This window comes from Oncorhynchus kisutch, linkage group LG29 (genome assembly GCF_002021735.2).
Source record: "Oncorhynchus kisutch isolate 150728-3 linkage group LG29, Okis_V2, whole genome shotgun sequence".
In the NCBI taxonomy this organism is placed as follows: domain Eukaryota; kingdom Metazoa; phylum Chordata; class Actinopteri; order Salmoniformes; family Salmonidae; genus Oncorhynchus; species Oncorhynchus kisutch.
Genome location: NC_034202.2, coordinates 42,319,185 through 42,338,143, shown reverse-complemented (window position 1 = coordinate 42,338,143; position 18,959 = coordinate 42,319,185). Strand labels below are relative to the sequence as shown.

At 42.1% G+C, this 18,959-nt stretch overlaps 1 protein-coding gene across 1 annotated transcript in view; it reads right to left on the bottom strand.

The window, feature by feature from the left end:
- Window positions 1-7,744: 7,744 nt before the first annotated feature.
- LOC109877917 (dihydrolipoyllysine-residue acetyltransferase component of pyruvate dehydrogenase complex, mitochondrial) overlaps window positions 7,745-18,959 on the bottom strand; it is a 34,679-nt gene continuing 23,464 nt past the window's right edge. Inside the window, exons 12-14 of the mRNA XM_031808771.1 lie at window positions 13,536-13,698; window positions 13,273-13,409; window positions 7,745-10,599 (exon numbers count right to left, since the gene is read on the bottom strand). Coding sequence (XP_031664631.1) covers window positions 10,470-10,599; window positions 13,273-13,409; window positions 13,536-13,698 — 430 coding nt within the window. The 3' untranslated portion in view covers window positions 7,745-10,469. The remainder of the gene's footprint in view (window positions 10,600-13,272; window positions 13,410-13,535; window positions 13,699-18,959) is intronic.

Here is an 18,959-nt window from a genome sequence, read left to right as displayed (position 1 = left end):
TCCTGTCTCTATTATAATACAACAGACCAGCTAGATCTACTGTCTCTATTATAAGTTGACAGACCAGCTAGATCTACTCTCTCTATTATATAATGACAGATCAGCTAGTTCAAACGTCTCTATTATATTATGACAGACCAGCTAGATCTACTGTCTCTATTATATTATGACAGACCAGCTAGATCTACTGTCTCTATTATATTATGACAGACCAGCTAGATCTTCTGTCTCTATTATAATACAACAGACCAGCTAGATCTACTGTCTCTATTATAAGTTGACAGACCAGCTAGATCTACTCTCTCTATTATATAATGACAGATCAGCTAGTTCAAACGTCTCTATTATATTATGACAGACCAGCTAGATCTACTGTCTCTATTATATTATGACAGACCAGCTAGATCTACTGTCTCTATTATATTATGACAGACCAGCTAGATCTACTGTCTCTATTATATTATGACAGACCAGCTAGATCTACTGCCTCTATTAAATTATGACAGACAAGCTAGATCTACTGTCTCTATTATATTATGACAGACCAGCGAGATATACTGTCTCTATTATATTATGACAGACCAGCTAGATCTGCTGTCTCTATTATATTATGACAAACCAGCTAGATCTACTGTGTCTATTATATTATGACAGACCAGCTAGATCTACTGTGTATATTATATTATGACAGACCAGCTAGATCTACTGTATCTAGGTCTCTATTATATTATGACAGACCAGCTAGATCTACTGTGCCTATTATATTATGACAGACCAGCTAGATCTACTGTCTCTATTATATTATGACAGATCAGCTATATCTACTGTGCCTCTATTATAATTATAGACAGATCAGCTATATCTGCTTCTCTATTTTATTATGACAGACCAGCTAGATTTTCTGTCTCTATTATAATACGACAGACCAGCTAGATCTACTGTCTCTATTATAATTTGACAGACCAGCTATATCTACTGTCTCTATTATATAATGACAGACCAGCTAGTTCAACTGTCTCTATTATATTATGACAGACCAGCTAGATCTACTGCCTCTATTAAATTATGACAGACCAGCTAGATCTACTGTCTCTATTATATTATGACAGACCAGCGAGATTATACTGTCTCTATTATATTATGACAGAACAGCTAGATCTACTGTCTCTATTATATTATGACAGACCAGCTAGATCTACTGCCTCTATTATATTATGACAGACCAGCTAGATCTACTGTCTCTATTATATTATGACAGACCAGCTAGATCTACTGCCTCTATTAATTATGACAGACCAGCTAGATCTACTGTCTCTATTATATTATGACAGACCAGCTAGATCTACTGTCTCTATTATATTATGACATACCAGCTAGATCTACTGTCTCTATTATATTATGACAGACCAGCTAGATCTACTGTGTCTATTATATTATGACAGACCAGCTAGATCTGCTGTCTCTATTATATTATGACAAACCAGCTAGATCTACTGTGTCTATTATATTATGACAGACCAGCTAGATCTACTGTGTCTATATTATATTATGACAGACCAGCTAGATCTACTGTGTCTAGGTCTCTATTATATTATGACAGACCAGCTAGATCTACTGTGCCTATTATATTATGACAGACCAGCTAGATCTATCATCTCTGTGTCTCTCTTACATAATGACAGACCATCCCAAGGAGCACTGTGCAAGTGATAATATTGAAATGGAAGGAGTATCAGACCACTGCAAATCTACCAAGACCTGGCCGTCCCTCTAAACTTTCAGCTTATACAAGGAGAAGACTGATCAGAGATGCAGCCAAGAGGCCCATGATCACTCTGGATGAACTGCAGAGATCTACAGCTGAGGTGGGAGACTCTGTCCATAGGACAACAATCAGTCGTATATTGCGCAAATCTGGCCTTTATGAAAGAGTGGCAAGAAGAAAGCCATTTCTTAAAGATATCCATAAAAGTGTCGTTTAAAGTTTGCCACAAGCCACCTGGGAGACACACCAAACATGTGGAAGAAGGTGCTCTGGTCAGATGAAACCAAAATTGAACTTTTTGGCAACAATGCAAAATGTTATGTTTGGCGTAAAAGCAACACAGCTCATCACCCTGAACACACCATCCCCACTGTCAAACATGGTGGTGGCAGCATCATGGTTTGGGCCTGCTTTTCTTCAGCAGGGACAGGGAAGATGGTTAAAATTGATGGGAAGATGGATGGGGCCAAATACAGGACCATTCTGGAAGAAAACCTGACGGAATCTGCAAAAAACCTGAGACTGGGACGGAGATTTGTCTTCCAACATGACAATGATCCCAAACATAAAGCAAAATCTACAATGGAATGGTTCAAAAATAAACATATCCAGGTGTTAGAATGGCCAAGTCAAAGTCCAGACCTGAATTCAATCGAGAATCTGTGGAAAGAACTGAAAACTGCTGTTCACAAATGCTCTCCATCCAACCTCACTGAGCTCGAGCTGTTTTGCAAGGAGGAATGGGAAAACATTTCAGTCTCTCGATGTGCAAAACTGATAGAGACATACCCCAAGCGACTTACAGCTGTAATCGCAGCAAAAGGTGGCGCTACAAAGTATTAACTTAAGGGGGCTGAATAATTTTGCACGCCCAATTTTTCAGTTTTTGATTTGTTAAAGTTTGAAATATCCAATAAAATGTCGTTCCACTTCATGATTGTGTCCCACTTGTTGTTGATTCTTCACACAAAAAATACAGTTTTATATCTTTATGTTTGAAGCCTGAAATGTGGCAAAAGGTCGCAAAGTTCAAGGGGGCCGAATACTTTCGCAAGGCACTGTACATTAGGACTTTATCGAACAAAAGGAACATTTGTAATGTAACTGGGACCTATTGGAGTGCCAACAGAAGAAGATCTTCAAAGGTAAGGCATATATTATATCGCTATTTCTGACTTTCGTGTCGAAACGCTTCGGTAGATTGGTCGGAGATAGAAGGCGGTATGGTCCAGCATGGATCTCTGGTCTAGTGGTGAACTCTGAAAAATGTCTAGTGGTGAACTGGAGCATGGTAGAATGGATACTCTGTCCGTCCTCTCCTAGCCCACGCCTACAGTTGCTGCCCTAACGCAACGGCTAGGAGGTATCACTTCTTTAGTGAATAAGAGTTCAAAGTACATACCAAGTTGCCATACTTTAAGCTCATGTGATATTCTGGCTGGTATAGTTGAAATTCAGCCTTTCGGTGTGTGGGTCATCATCTTCACGTTAAAATTCAATGTTAATTTCGTTAGGTTCTTGTCGTTCAACCAGAGCTCACGCCGAGGTTGGCTTAGTTCTGTAGGAGACCTTGTCCTTTTCAACGCGGGGACAGCAAGTCCTCACGTTCTTGGAACAGGAAGTTGAATTTTCGTCAACGGGTTTATATAGTGGTAAAAGAAGGGTGTGTTTCATAGTTTACAACCAGTGTCTTCACTTACAACCAGTGCCTCTGAGTGAGCAGAGTTTCTCAAACTCAAAAATTTGACAAACCGTTCTCTCATTTAAGAAGCTAAAATTAGATTTAATCTTTTCACAAATAGTTTCATATTTAAACATTTAAATTATACAACAATTATACAACAATCTCAAGTGAATCTCTTTCCAAGATACAGTTTATGTCGTCCTATCATCAGTAATAATGTCTCAGATGCCAACTGATCTGACATCATATACATTAAGTACCAACGCATATTTTCAACTGGCTGGATTACCAAAATATGGTACAGTTTCCCACCTTTCGATGTTACCAGACTCTGTTAACAAAGGGATTTTCAACAGTCACATTGGTAGAGTAGAGAGGAAAAAGGGGAAAGGTATTTATGGGGGTCATAAACCTCCCCCAACAGGCCAACGTCATGACACTAGGCTAGAGGTCGACCGATTACAAGGTCGGCCGATTTCAAGTTTTTATAACAATCGGAAATCGGTATTTTTGGACACCGATTTGTCCGATTAAAAAACAAACATTTTACAGCATTATTTAACTAGGCAAGTCAGTTAAGACCACATTCTTATTTTCAATGACGGCCTAGGAACGGTGGGTTAACTGCCTTGTTCAGGGGCAGAACGACAGATTTTTACCTTGTCAGCTCGGGGATTCAATTTTGCAACCTTACGGTTAACTAGTCCAACGCTCTAACCACCTGCCTCTCATTGCACTCCACGAGGAGCCTGCCTGTTACGCGAATGTAGTAAGAAGCCAAGGTAAATTGCTAGCTAGCATTAAACTTATCTTATAAAAAACAATCAATCATAATCACTAGTTAACTACACATGGTTGATGATATTACTAGTTTATCTAGCGTGCCCTGCGTTGCATATAATCGATGCGGTGCGCATTCGCAGTCGCTGAGGTGATGCGTCATCACTGCCTTTGCCAGAGAGGACGAGGAGCGGATCTTGTGCAGAGAAACAAAAGGTATATAAAGAGAAATTGCCATTAAATTGGCGCTGACTTCTTGAATCGTGAATTCATTTAGACAACCATTTGACTTTGAGCTATTAACGCTCAACTCAAATTATCTATAGATTCTAACTTGCTGGAACTCGGGTTCGTGCCGCTTACCTATCGAACAGTAGTACTTGTCGCCATTTGCCCTGTGCTCGGTTTATCTTGATGCAATAACATCTTAACTGATTGAGCTAAACATTACGGCTGGGTCTTATTGCCACAGACACTGCGGTAGATCACCGGTGAACCTCTGGTCTCTCCAGTGTAACTTGAATCTCGAAATTTAGTTGAACCACCGATACCTCAATAGTAGGGATCGATACCTAAGCTAAATTATCAGAACTCTGACCGATTGAAACTCTGCTCCCGATCTCGTGGGTCTCCCCGTCATCTCTCAAAGGTAATTAACTAAGCTATAATAAGCAGTAAATACATAGAGATAAGTGTTATCATTGTACCAGGCATTATAGAGCATTAAGGCATTTGCATGTTTTTGATTAACGCTGTGTGTAACCGAGTAACAAATTGTGTATTTCGAAGTGTGTTTGATTGTGAAAGACAAAAAACAGAGTGTTTCCAAAAATAAACGGTAGTCTTATTTTGTCTCGAGTAAAACGCCCTCCCAAGACAGTTAACGGCTCGGGAGATAACAACTCTGACACTCCCCTCTACACCAGGGACACTGGTGAGTTACCATTAAAAGACAAGGAGGAAGGTGTGTCCAGTAGTGATTCATTAATTGTCTTATCGATCTAAGTTTTATTATCCAAGCGATACATAGCCGACGGGCAGAGCAGTGAGACTAAGTTGACTAAAGGTCTTCACACTTTAAAGTAGATACATCACAGAAGGGGAATACTCAACCTGAGGGAAATCATATAGAGACCGGTGGGAAGAAGGCTTAATAACAACTCAAGGATCCATTATTGGTGTAAAAGGAGTCTAGTGGATAAACGTGGGGTTCACACATCCCAGCTAGAGCTAGACCGTTGAGAGTGACAAGGCAAAAGACCTCTCTACGCGGACAACGTATCGATAAAGAAAGAGAGGCAGGGCTGCGCGAGCGGTCCTGGTTATACCGAGATAACCTGAAGTGTCTATAGTGCCCTGTCCAATCCAGGGAACGGGATGCTAACCACCTCTAGCACCCCGCTGCCGGCCAAGGGGCAGGGCTGAAGGTTTCGTATCACGACAGTACCTAACCACAAACATAAGTGCCTTTCTTAAAATCAATACACAGAAGTATATATTTTTGAACCTGCATATTTAGCTAAGAGAAATCCAGGTTAGCAGGCAATATTAACCAGGTGAAATTGTGTCACTTCTCTTGCGTTCATTGCACGCAGTCGGGCTATAAGCAACAGTTTGGGCTGCCTGGCTCATTGCTAGCTAATTTGCCAGAATGTTACGTAATTATGACATAACATTGAAGGTTGTACAATGTAACAGGAATATTTAGACTTATGGAAAAAGGAACAACCGGCTTTCATATGTTCTCATGTTCTGAGCAAGAAACTTAAACATTCGCTTTCTTACATGGCACATATTGCACTTTTACTTTCTTCTCCAACACTTTGTTTTTGCATTATTTAAACCAAATTGAACAGGTTTCATTATTTATTTGGGACTAAATAGATTTTATTGATGTATTATATAGTGTTCATTCAGTATTGTTGTAATTGACATTATTATAAATAAATAAATCAGCCGATTAATTGGTATCGGCTTTTTTGGTCCTCCAATAATCAGTATCGGTGTTGAAAAATTATAAATCGGTCGACCTCTACACTATGCAGGTGTGTGCCTTTCAAAATAATGTTCAATCAATTGAATTTACCAAAGGTGGACTCCAATCAAGTTGTAGAAACATCTAAAATAATGATCAATGGAAACAGGATGCACCTGAGCTCAATTTCAAGTTTCATAGCAAAGGGTCTGAATACTAATGTAAATAAGGTGTTCCTGTCATATATTTTTAATACATTTGTAAAATTTTCAAAATAACTTTTTGGTTTGACATTATGGGGTATTGTGTGTAGATTGAGATTTTAAAAAGTTATTATTTAATTTGTTTTAGAATAAGGCTGTAACATAACAAAATCTGGAAAAAGCCAAGGGGTCTGAATACTTTCCGAATGCACTATATGAACAAAAATATAATCCTAACATGCAACAATTTCAAAGATTTTACTGAGTTACAGTTCACATTAGGCCCTAATTTTTTATTTCACATGACTGGGAATACAGCATTATCTGGTGTGACCACCATTTGCCTCATGCAGCCCGACACATCTCCTTTGCATCGAGTTGATCAGGCTGTTAATTGTGGCCTGTGGAATGTTGTCCCCATGGCTGTGCGAAGTTGCTGGATAATGGGAGGAAGTGGAACACTGTCATACACGTCAATCCAGAGCATCCCAAACATGCTCAATGGGTGACATGTCTGGTGAGTATAAAGGCCATGGACAATATGGGACATTTTCATCTTCCAGGAATTGTGTACAGATCCTTGCGACATGGGGTCGTGCAATATGCTGAAACATGAGGTGATGGAAGAGGATGAATGGCACGACAACGGGCCTCAGGATCTCGTCATGGTATCTCTGTGCGTTCAAATTGCCATCGATAAAATGCAATTGTGTTCGTTGTCCGTAGCGTATGCCTGCCCATACTATAAACCCACCAGGGGGCACTCTGTTCACAACCACTTGTCCACAACCACTTGCCCATACACGTGGTCTGCGGTTGAGGTTGGTTTGAAGTACTGCCAAATTCTCTAAAATTATGTTGGAGAACGCTTATGGTAGAGAAATGAACATTCAATTATCTGGCAACAACCCTGGTGGACATTCCTGCAGTCAGCATGCCAACTGCATGCTCCCTCAAAACTTGAGACATCAGTGGCATTGTTGTGTGTGGCAAAACTGCACATTTTAGAGTGCCTTTTTATTGTCCCCAGCACAAGGTGCACCTGTGTAATGAGCATGCCGTTTAATCAGCTTCTTGATATGCCACATCAGGTGGATGGATTATCTTGGCAAAGGAGAAATGCTCACTAACAGGGACGTAAACAAGTGTGAGGACAACATTTTAGAGCAATAAGCTTCTTGTGCGTATGGAACATCTCTGGGATCTTTTATTTCAGCTCATGAAACATGGGATCAACACATTTATATTTTTGTTCAGTGTATAATATATATATGACATATAACAGAGCTTTAATGTATATATTAATATAGGACTCTCCACAACAGCAGCATAGTAGCTCATTTTGACTCAATTTATTCAGCAATAATTCCCATGGCAACAGTACATCCAGCTTCACTTCTTTGTGCGTTTCACTTGTTTTCAGATGATGTCATGTAAATACACAACATTTCCTGTTCAGAATGTTTGTTAACAGGTTATAAAATAATAACATGTCCAGGGGAAGAAGGGGATTGGCCGAGTGCTTAGTCAGGGGGTGATGTCATAAATAAAGCCCCTCCCACTCTGTAAATGAAGACTCCACCCATCCTAGATTAGCTGATCATAGAACAGGGGTCTCCAACCTTTTCTAGCATAAGAGCTAGAAATGTCTTCAGCTACTCATTTCTTTCTAGCTTTCCAATACAGAGAGGGAAAAAACTATTTGATCCCCTCATTAAAATGCAAATCAATTTATAACATTTTTGACATGCGTTTTTTTCTAGATTGTTGTTGTTGTTATTCTGTCTCTCACTGTTCAAATAAACCTACCATTAAAATTAGACTGATCATTTCTTTGTCAGTGGGCAAACGTACACAATCAGCAGCGGGTCAAATACTTTTTTCCCCTCACTGTAGGCACATTCTCCTCTTTCCTGCTACTCAGAAAGTAGTGAACTGTGTTTTCTGTCAATATACCTGGTCAAATAACAGTTCATTCATAAACAACTCTAAGGGGGGCTATAAAATCAGTTTTATCTCTCCTAAATGATGGTTAGAATTGTTCATAGAGAAACAACGACATTAGGTTGAGTCAATGTCATTAAATCACATCAGAATACCTATAGAGCCCTACAGTGGAGGTGTCATAATGGATGTTCTGAGTCCATGTCATTAAATCACATCAGAAGACCTATAGAGCCCCACAGTGGAGGTGTCATAATGGATGTTGAGTCCATGTCAATACTTAAATCACACAAAGCCATTTTATGGGTGCCTGGAAGAAAACTAACAAATTTAGACTTTTTGGGGTGTAATTCCCCTTTAATTGCACATCTGGCCCTTTAATTGTGAATCTGGGGAGTGAGGAATGTCCCATCTAATGTGCTGATCTAGTGATGGTTCTGGACTGCTGCTGCTCAGTTCATGGCAGAGTTAACAAATAACAGATGCAAATTACGTACTTACTCATGATATGCTTCTGCCAGGTAAGCCTACTTTGCAGTTAACATTTAATTGAGAAGGTTTTGGCGAAAGTATTTCTGTAAAACCACAAGACGGTTATCATATCGACTGGCTACACACTGAGTGATAGAAAAACATGCACACCACACACAGACAGAGGCAATATTGCTAGAAAATAATTGCCAGATATTGTTAGGTTTGGCTTTTGAAGCCAATAGTCGCTAACCAGGGGTGGGATAATGTCAACGTTGTGTTGTTCAGATAGTAGTTGGGAGCTTCCTGTGTCTGATACTGACAATTGCATGTACTTTCAGAATTGTTTGGCGAGCTACTCATAGGTGGGCTGGTAGCTACTGGTAGATGGACCTGTTGGAGACCCCTATCATAGAGCATCACAAGATAGATCAGCTGTTCTCAGCTCCATACCTGGAGGTCAGCAGCACGGCTAGTTGACATCTTTCCTCTGTAATCAGGGACTGATTCAGACCTGCTATAGGCGATTGAACTCTGGCAAATCAGTGACATGCATCAATCGCTCAATTACCTACCATGGAGAGAAGACAACAAGCAGAGATGTGGACCTCCTGTCAATGTATTTACATAAACAACACTGGTTCTACATAGCAGGCTGATCAGAGGGGCTGGGATAGTGTGTGACTATACTGGTTCTACATAGCAGGCTGATCAGAGGGGCTGAGATAGTGTGTGACTATACTGGTTCTACATAGCAGGCTGATCAGAGGGGCTGGGATAGTGTGTGACTATACTGGTTCTACATAGCAGGCTGAACAGAGGGGCTGAGATAGTGTGTGACTATACTGGTTCTACATAGCAGGCTGAACAGAGGGGCTGGGATAGTGTGTGACTATACTGGTTCTACATAGCAGGCTGAACAGAGGGGCTGGGATAGTGTGTGTGACTGTACTGGTTCTACATAGCAGGCTGATCAGAGGGGCTGGGCTAGTGTGACTATACTGGTTCTACATAGCAGGCTGATCAGAGGGGCTGGGATAGTGTGTGTGACTGTACTGGTTCTACATAGCAGGCTGATCAGAGGGGCTGGGCTAGTGTGACTATACTGGTTCTACATAGCAGGCTGATCAGAGGGGTTGGGCTAGTGTGTGTGACTGTACTGGTTCTACATAGCAGGCTGATCAGAGGGGCTGGGCTAGTGCGTGTGACTATACTGGTTCTACATAGCAGGCTGATCAGAGGGGCTGGGCTAGTGTGTGTGTGTGTGTGTGTGTGTGTGTTTGTCTTCAGGTCTCTCTCGCTCTCTTTGCTAACGTACTCTTAGCTCCAATCTCAACTTTTTTAAACTTTAAACACAATCTTCTCCCAACTGTAACAGTTACCTTTATAAACAACATGTTGTAGTGACATCACAGCCACTGGGCTAAACTGTAACTATGTCAACAGTTATGGAGGGGGAGAGACAGAGGAAGAGGGAAAAGTGTCATATTCTGAGGGGAGTAAGTCCTGCCTCACCCCTTTAAGGGGGAGGGGGAGTGTCCTTGTGGTGGGCCAGCCAATCACAGAAACATGATGAACGGTTTCCACCAATCAGCTTGGCGACGGCTCCAGCCAACCACAGTGTGGCCTGGTGAGGGTGTTATCCAATCAGAGCAGCATGGTGACAGGCTTCTCCAGGAACTTCCTGAACTCTGCGAGCCACTGAGCTCCCACTGCTCCGTCCACCACGCGATGGTCACAACTTAACGTCACCGACATCATGCTGGCCACGTCAAACCTACACACACACAGTAAATAACAGAACAGCGTATGATCAACCTTAAGATTAAAAGGCCCTGTCCAGTCAATTCATGGGTTGCACCTATGTCGCGTCATGCCATTGTTATAACTGTTCTACAGACGCTGCAGGGGCAGCCATAGTGGTGCCTGAAAGTCAAGTGGTGCCCAGTCATTCTGAATGGAGGCTAATGACTGTTTCCATCAAATTACACCAGTGTGATTTGGAAATACGATGACATTGCTCAAGTAGGCAAATATTTAGTAGGAACAACATTGCCATCATCATGTTATCACGTTTCCTTTAGACGGATGGCAATATTGTAATTTTCATCAGCATCAATTGACAATGCATCGAGTAGACCGCTTAGTCGGGCGTCCAACAATATTGTGACGAAACGTGCAGCCTATTAATATCGTGATGACATCACAAGTATCACATTCAATCATGTCAACAATGACGTCCCGATATCACATTCAATCACGTCAACGATGAGCCATTATCATTTACCTGATGACAAGACATCACAGGTTTTGGTAACATAGGGTTGGGATGAGATAGGGTTGGGATGAGATAGGGTTGGGATGAGATAGGGTTGGGATGAGATAGGGTTGGGATGAGATAGGGTTGGGATGAGATAGGGTTGGGATGAGATAGGGTTGGGATGAGATAGGGTTGGGATGAGATAGGGTTGGGATGAGATAGGGTTGGGATGAGATAGGGTTGGGATGAGATAGGGTTGGGATGAGATAGGGTTGGGATGAGATAGGGTTGGGATGAGATAGGGTTGGGATGAGATAGGGTTGGGATGAGATAGGGTTGGGATGAGATAGGGTTATTGTTGATAGTGCTATTGTTGATAGTGCTATTGTTGATAGTGCTATTGTTGATAGTGCTGTTAAGACGGTAGAAACTAGGGCCTGTAGGACCTGCCTTGTTGACAGTGCTGATAAGAAGGTAGAAACTAGGGCCTGTAGGACCTGCCTTGTTGATAGTGTTATTAAGAAGGTAGAAACTAGAGCCTGTAGGGCCTGCCTTGTTGATAGGGTTTTTAAGAAAGTAGAAACTAGGGCCTGTAGGATCTGCCTTGTTGACAGTGTCATTAAGAAGGTAGAAACTAGAGCCTGTAGGACCTGCCTTGTTGATAGTGTTGTTAAGAAGGTAGAAACTAGGGCCTGTAGGACCTGCCTTGTTGATAGTGTTGTTAAGAAGGTAGAAACTAGGGCCTGTAAGACCTGCCTTGTTGATAGTGTTGTTAAGAAGGTAGAAACTAGGGCCTGTAGGACCTGCCTTGTTGATAGTGTTGTTAAGAAGGTAGAGCAGCGCTTTATTATGGACAGACTTCTCCCCATCTTAGCTACTGTTGTATCAATGTTTTGACCATGACAGTTTCTAATCCAGGGTTACTCCAAGCACTTTAGTCACCTCAATTTGCTCAATTTCCACATTATTCATTACAAGATGTAGTTGAGGTTTAGTGAATGATTGGTCCCAAATACAATGCTTTTAGTTTTATAAATATTTTGGACTATCTTATTTCTTGCCACAAACTGAAACTAACTGCAGCTCTTCGATAAGTGTTGGAGTCGTTTCAGTCACTGTGGTACAGAGCCTTGTATTCATCCCTCTTGCTGTTTTTCCTATTTTGTTGCATCACATCCTCTAATTTAAATGTATTTTTATTTAGATATCATGTCATGGACATACACAAAAATATAAATTGGTAAAGTGAAAAAAATATATATACATATATATATATATATATATATATTATAAATAAAATGCGGAAAACTGGTTAGGTGCATATGTATTCACCCCCTTTGCTATGAAGCCCCTAAATAAGATCTGGTGCAACCAATTACCTCCAGAAGTCACATAATTAGTTAAATAAAGTCCACCTGTGTGGAATCTAAGTGTCACATGATCGGTCACATGATCTCAGTATATATACACCTGTTCTGAAAGGCCCCAGAGTCTACAACACCATCCACATACATAGACCCTCTGGCTTTACTCAAAGCCAGTGGCATGTCATTAGTAAAAATTAAAAAATGTGAGGGGCCTAGACAGCTTCCCTGGGGAATTCCTGATTCTACCAGGATTATGTTGGACAGGCTTCCAGTAAAGAACACCCTCTGTGTTCTGTTAGACAGGTAACTCTTTATCCACATTATAGCAAGGGGTATAAAGCCTTAACACATACGTTTTTCCAGTAGCAGACTATGATCGATAATGTCAAAAGCCACACTGAAGTCTAACAAGACAGCACCAACAATTATTTAATCATCAATTCTCTCAGCCAATCATCAGTCATTTGTGTAAATGCTGTGCTTGTTGAGCATCCTTCCCTATAAGCATGCTGACAGTCTTTTGTCAATTTGTTTACAGTAATATAGCATTGTATCTGGTCAAACACCATTTTTTCCATTAGTTTACTAGGGGTTGATAACAGGCTGATTGGTCGGCTATTTGAGCCAGTGAAGGGGGCTTTACTATTCTTGGGTAGCGGAATGACTTTAGCTTAAGATGGGTTAGGATGGGTGTCCCTGGGGAAGAAGTTTGAAGAGCCCTGGTAGTGTATTTACCAGTTCAGTATACAGGCCTGGGGTAGTATTAGCCTAGTATAGTGTAGCTATAGTAGTATACTATGTAGTGTAGTGGTAGTGTAGTTACCCTTTCTCATTGTCAGCGGGCAGCAGTCTCTTCTCTGAGCCCCCTACTGCCAGAATACAGGCCTGGGGAGGGTTAATGATGGCTGAGAAGTTCTTGACACCAAACATTCCCAGGTTAGAGATGGTAAACGTGCCTCCCTGAAACGCACAGTTTTAAAGGATTCAACTCCTGGAACCTGTGGGACCAACTAATGTTGCAGAAGTGTTTAACACATTTGTTTTTAGTGTGTAATCATTTGTTTTTAGTGTGTAGTTGGTAGTTACCTGGAACTCGTGCGGCTGTAGTTTCCCGTCGCGGGCCTTGGCAGCCAGGGCTGAGACATCAGAGCTGATAGCAGCCAGTCCCTTGGTGTGGGCGTTGAACACGATGGGCGTTATCAGACCGTTGGGCGTACTCACCGCCACACTCACGTCCACCACATGGTTCCTACACACACACACACACACACACACACACACACACACTCTCTCTAAAACTTGACCTATTCAAAAATGTGTTTTTGGGTGGTGTGACGTGAGTGGGTGTGGTGTGAAACGCACGACACAAACAACTGGATTCGTTATCCCTTTCATGCCCTGCCTCCAGTCCACTTACCGATAAGTGGACTGGTGTATCCTACCCTTGGCAAATCATGTTGATAAGACACTGAGATTCCCTTTGCAACCACATACCTATGTGAGGGTGGATTCACGAGCATGAAAACTAGATACAGGCACAGACTGTGTTTAGAAAGTGATTTAAGACCGAGTAATCTGTGGTGAGTTATTCACAATTTTTGATGAACAAATAAGGTTTCACATGTAAGATGGCTATATAAAGAGCAAAATGATTGAGTATTATTATATAATTATTTGTGCCCTGGTCCTATAAAAGCTCTTCCCACGAGCCTGGTTGTGACAAAAACTCCCACTCATTCTTATGAGTAATAAATGTATCGTATTGTGGCAGGACCGGCAGCGTAGCCTCGTGGTTAGAGCGTTGGACTAGCAACTAACCGAGTTCGAATCCCCGAGCTGACAGGGTACAAATCTGTTGTTCTGCCCCTGAACAGGCAGTTAACCCACTGTTCCTAGGCCGTCATTGAAAATAAGAATTTGTTCTTAACTGACTTGCCTAGTAAAATAAAAATAATAAAGTATAGTGTGTGTGTGGCAGGCTTACAATGATGGCAAAAAACAACAGTTGAGAGTGCCAACAGTTGCGCTGACCCTGGTGCTAGAGGGGGTACAGCTGGAGGTTAAAGCGTTTGGGAATCACTGCTCTAGAGCACAAAAAAACTATACATACTTCTGCTTAAACATCAGCGCCACAGGTAATTCCACAAAGCTGTGAACGAGCTGAGACAAGGCAAGAGAGGCCTTCTATGTCATCAAAATGAACATAAAATTCGACATACCAACTAGAATCTGTCTAAAAATACTTGAATCAGTTATAGATGGTTGTGAGGTCTGGGGTCCGCTCACCAACCAAGAATTCACAAAATGGGACAAACACCAAATCGAGACTCTGCATGCAGAATTCCGCAAAAATATCCTCTGTGTACAACGTAAAACACCAAATAATGCATGCAGAGCAGAATTAGACCAATACCCACTAATTATTAAAATCCAGAAAATAGCCGTTAAATTCTACAACCACCTAAATGAAAGCGATTCCCAAACCTTCCCTCCGATTACACAGATCCACAAAGAATTTGTGGGAAACTAAGCCAATAATGATAAACTCCGATATCTACTGGGTGAAATACCACAGTGAGCCATCACAGCAGCAAGATGTGACCTGTTGTGACCTGATGTGACCTGTCCCAAATTGGTCTACACGGACAAGTTCTGGCCTGGTTTAGATCTTATCTGTCAGAAAGATATCAGTTTGTCTCTGTGAATGGTTTGTCCTCTGACAAATCAACTGTACATTTCGGTGTTCCTCAAGGTTCTGTTTTAGGACCACTATTGTTTTCACTATATATTTTACCTCTTGGGGATGTTATTCGAAAACATAATGTAAACTTTCACTGCTATGCGGATGACACACAGCTGTACATTTCAATGAAACATGGTGAATCCCCAAAATTGCCCTTGCTAGAAGCATGTGTTTCAGACATAAGGAAGTGGATGGCTGCAAACTTTCTACTTTTAAACTCTGACAAAACAGAGATGCTTGTTCTAGGTCCCAAGAAACAAAGAGATCTTCTGTTGAATCTGACAATTCATCTTAATGGTTGTACAGTCGTCTCAAATAAAACTGTGAAGGACCTCGGCGTTACTCTGGACCCTGATCTCTCTTTTGAAGAACATATCAAGACCACCATTTTATTACGTTTGCAATTGCAACAAATAATCTGCTCAGACCCCAACCAAGGAACATCAAAAGTCGTGCTATAAATTCACAGACAACACAAAGATTCCTTGATGCCCTTCCAGACTCCCTCTGCCTACCCAAGGACGCCAGAGGACAAAAATCAGTTAACCACCTAACTGAGGATCTCAATTTAACCTTGCGCAATACCCTAGATGCAGTTGCACCCCTAAAAACTAAAAAGAATTCTCATAAGAAACTAGCTCCCTGGTACACAGAAAATACCCGAGCTCTGAAGCAAGCTTCCAGAAAATTGGAACGGAAATGGCGCCACACCAAACTGGAAGTCTTCCGACTAGCTTGGAAGGACGGTACCGTGCAGTACCGAAGAGCCCTTACTGCTGCTCGATCATCCTATTTTTCTAACTTAATTGAGGAAAATAAGAACAATCCGAAATTCCTTTTTGACACTGTCGCAAAGCTAACTAAAAAGCAGCATTCCCCAAGAGAGGATGACTTTCACTTTAGCAGTGATAAATTCATGAACTTCTTTGAGGAAAAGATTATGATTATTAGAAAGCAAATTACGGACTCCTCTTTAAACCTGCGTATTCCTCCAAACATCAGTTGTCCTGAGTCTGCACAACTCTGCCAGGACCTAGGATCAAGAGAGACGCCCATCAAGTGTTTTAGTACTATATCTCTTGACACAATGATGAAAATAATCATGGCCTCTAAACCTTCAAGCTGCATACTGGACCCTATTCCAACTAAACTACTGAAAGAGCTGCTTCCTGTGCTTGGCCCTCCTATGTTGAACATAATAAACGGCTCTCTATCCACTGGATGTGTACCAAACTCACTAAAAGTGGCAGTAATAAAGCCTCTCTTGAAAAAGCCAAACCTTGACCCAGAAAATATAAAAAACTATCGGCCTATATCGAATCTTCCATTCCTCTCAAAAATTTTAGAGAAGGCTGTTGCGCAGCAACTCACTGCCTTCCTGAAGACAAACAATGTATACGAAATGCTTCAGTCTGGTTTTAGACCCCATCATAGCACTGAGACGGCACTTGTGAAGGTGGTAAATGACATTTTAATGGCATCGGACCGAGGCTCTGCATCTGTCCTCGTGCTCCTAGACCTTAGTGCTGCTTTTGATACCATCGATCACCACATTCTTTTGGAGAGATTGGAAACCCAAATTGGTCTACACGGACATGTTCTGGCCTGGTTTAGATCTTATCTGTCGGAAAGATATCAGTTTGTCTCTGTGAATGGTTTGTCCTCTGACAAATCAACTGTAAATTTCGGTGTTCCTCAAGGTTCCGTTTTAGGACCACTATTGTTTTCACTATATATTTTACCTCTTGGGGATGTTATTCGAAAACATAATGTAAACTTTCACTGCTATGCGGATGACCCACAGCTGTACATTTCAATGAAACATGGTGAAGCCCCAAAATTGCCCTCGCTAGAAACATGTGTTTCAGACATAAGGAAGTGGATGGCTGCAAACTTTCTACTATTAAACTCGGACAAAACAGAGATGCTTGTTCTAGGTCCCAAGAAACAAAGAGATCTTCTGTTGAATCTGACAATTAATCTTAATGGTTGTACAGTCGTCTCAAATAAAACTGTGAAGGACCTCGGCGTTACTCTGGACCCTGATCTCTCTTTTGAAGAACATATCAAGACCATTTCGAGGACAGCTTTTTTCCATCTACGTAACATTGCAAAAATCTGAAACTTTCTGTCCAAAAATGATGCAGAAAAATTCATCCATGCTTTTGTCACTTCTAGGTTAGACTACCGCAATGCTCTACTTTCCGGCTACCCGGATAAAGCACTAAATAAACTTCAGTTGGTGCTAAATACGGCTGCTAGAATCCTGACTAGAACCAAAAGATTTGATCATATTAGTCCAGTGCTAGCCTCTCTACACTGGCTTCCTGTCAAAGCAAGGGCTGATTTCAAGGTTTTACTGCTAACCTACAAAGCATTACATGGGCTTGCTCCTACCTATCTCTCTGATTTGGTCCTGCCGTACATACCTACACGTACGCTACGGTCACAAGACGCAGGCCTCCTAATTGTCCCTAGAATTTCTAAGCAAACAGCTGGAGGCAGGGCTTTCTCCTATAGAGCTCCGTTTTTATGGAACGGTCTGCCTACCCATGTCAGAGACGCAAACTTGGTCTCAACCTTTAAGTCTCTACTGAAGACTCATCTCTTCAGTGGGTCATATGATTGAGTGTAGTCTGGCCCAGGAGTGGGAAGGTGAACGGAAAGGCTCTGGAGCAACGAACCGCCCTTGCTGTCTCTGCCTGGCCGGTTCCCCTCTTTCCACTGGGATTCTCTGCCTCTAACCCTATTACAGGGGCTGAGTCACTGGCTTACTGGGGCTCTCTCATGCCGTCCCTGGAAGGGGTCCATCACCCGAGTGGGTTGATTCACTGATGTGGTCATCCTGTCTGGGTTGGCGCCCCCCCTTGGGTTGTGCCATGGCGGAGATCTTTGTGGGCTATACTCAGCCTTGTCTCAGGATGGTAAGTTGGTGGTTGAAGATATCCCTCTAGTGGTGTGGGGGCTGTGCTTTGGCAAAGTGGGTGGGGTTATATCCTTCCTGTTTGGCCCTGTCCGGGGGTGTCCTCGGATGGGGCCACAGTGTCTCCTGACCCCTCCTGTCTCAGCCTCCAGTAATTATGCTGCAGTAGTTTGTGTCAGGGGGCTAGGGTCAGTTTGTTATATCTGGAGTACTTTTCCTGTCCTATTCGGTGTCCTGTGTGAATCTAAGTGTTCGTTCTTTTCTCTTTCTTTCTCTCTCTCGAGAGGACCTGAGCCCTAGGACCATGCCCCAGGACTACCTGACAGGATGACTCCTTGCTGTCCCCAGTCCACCTGGCCGTGCTGCTGCTCCAGTTTCAACTGTTCTGCCTTATTATTATTTGACCATGCTGGTCATTTATGAACATTTGAACATCTTGGCCATGTTCAGTTATAATCTCCACCCGGCACAGCCAGAAGAGGACTGGCCACCCCACATATGCTCTCTCTAATTCTCTCTTTCTTTCTCTCGGAGGACCTGAGCCCTAGGACCATGCCCCAGGACTACCTGACATGATGACTCCTTGCTGTCCCCAGTCCATCTGACCGTGCTGCTGCTCCAGTTTCAACTGTTCTGCCTTATTATTATACGACCATGCTGGTCATTTATGAACATTTGAACATCTTGGCCATGTTCTGTTATAATCTCCACCCGGCACAGCCAGAAGAGGACTGGCCACCCCACATAGCCTGGTTCCTCTCTAGGTTTCTTCCTAGGTTTTGGCCTTTCTAGGGAGTTTTTCCTAGCCACCGTGCTTCTACACCTGCATTGCTTGCTGTTTGGG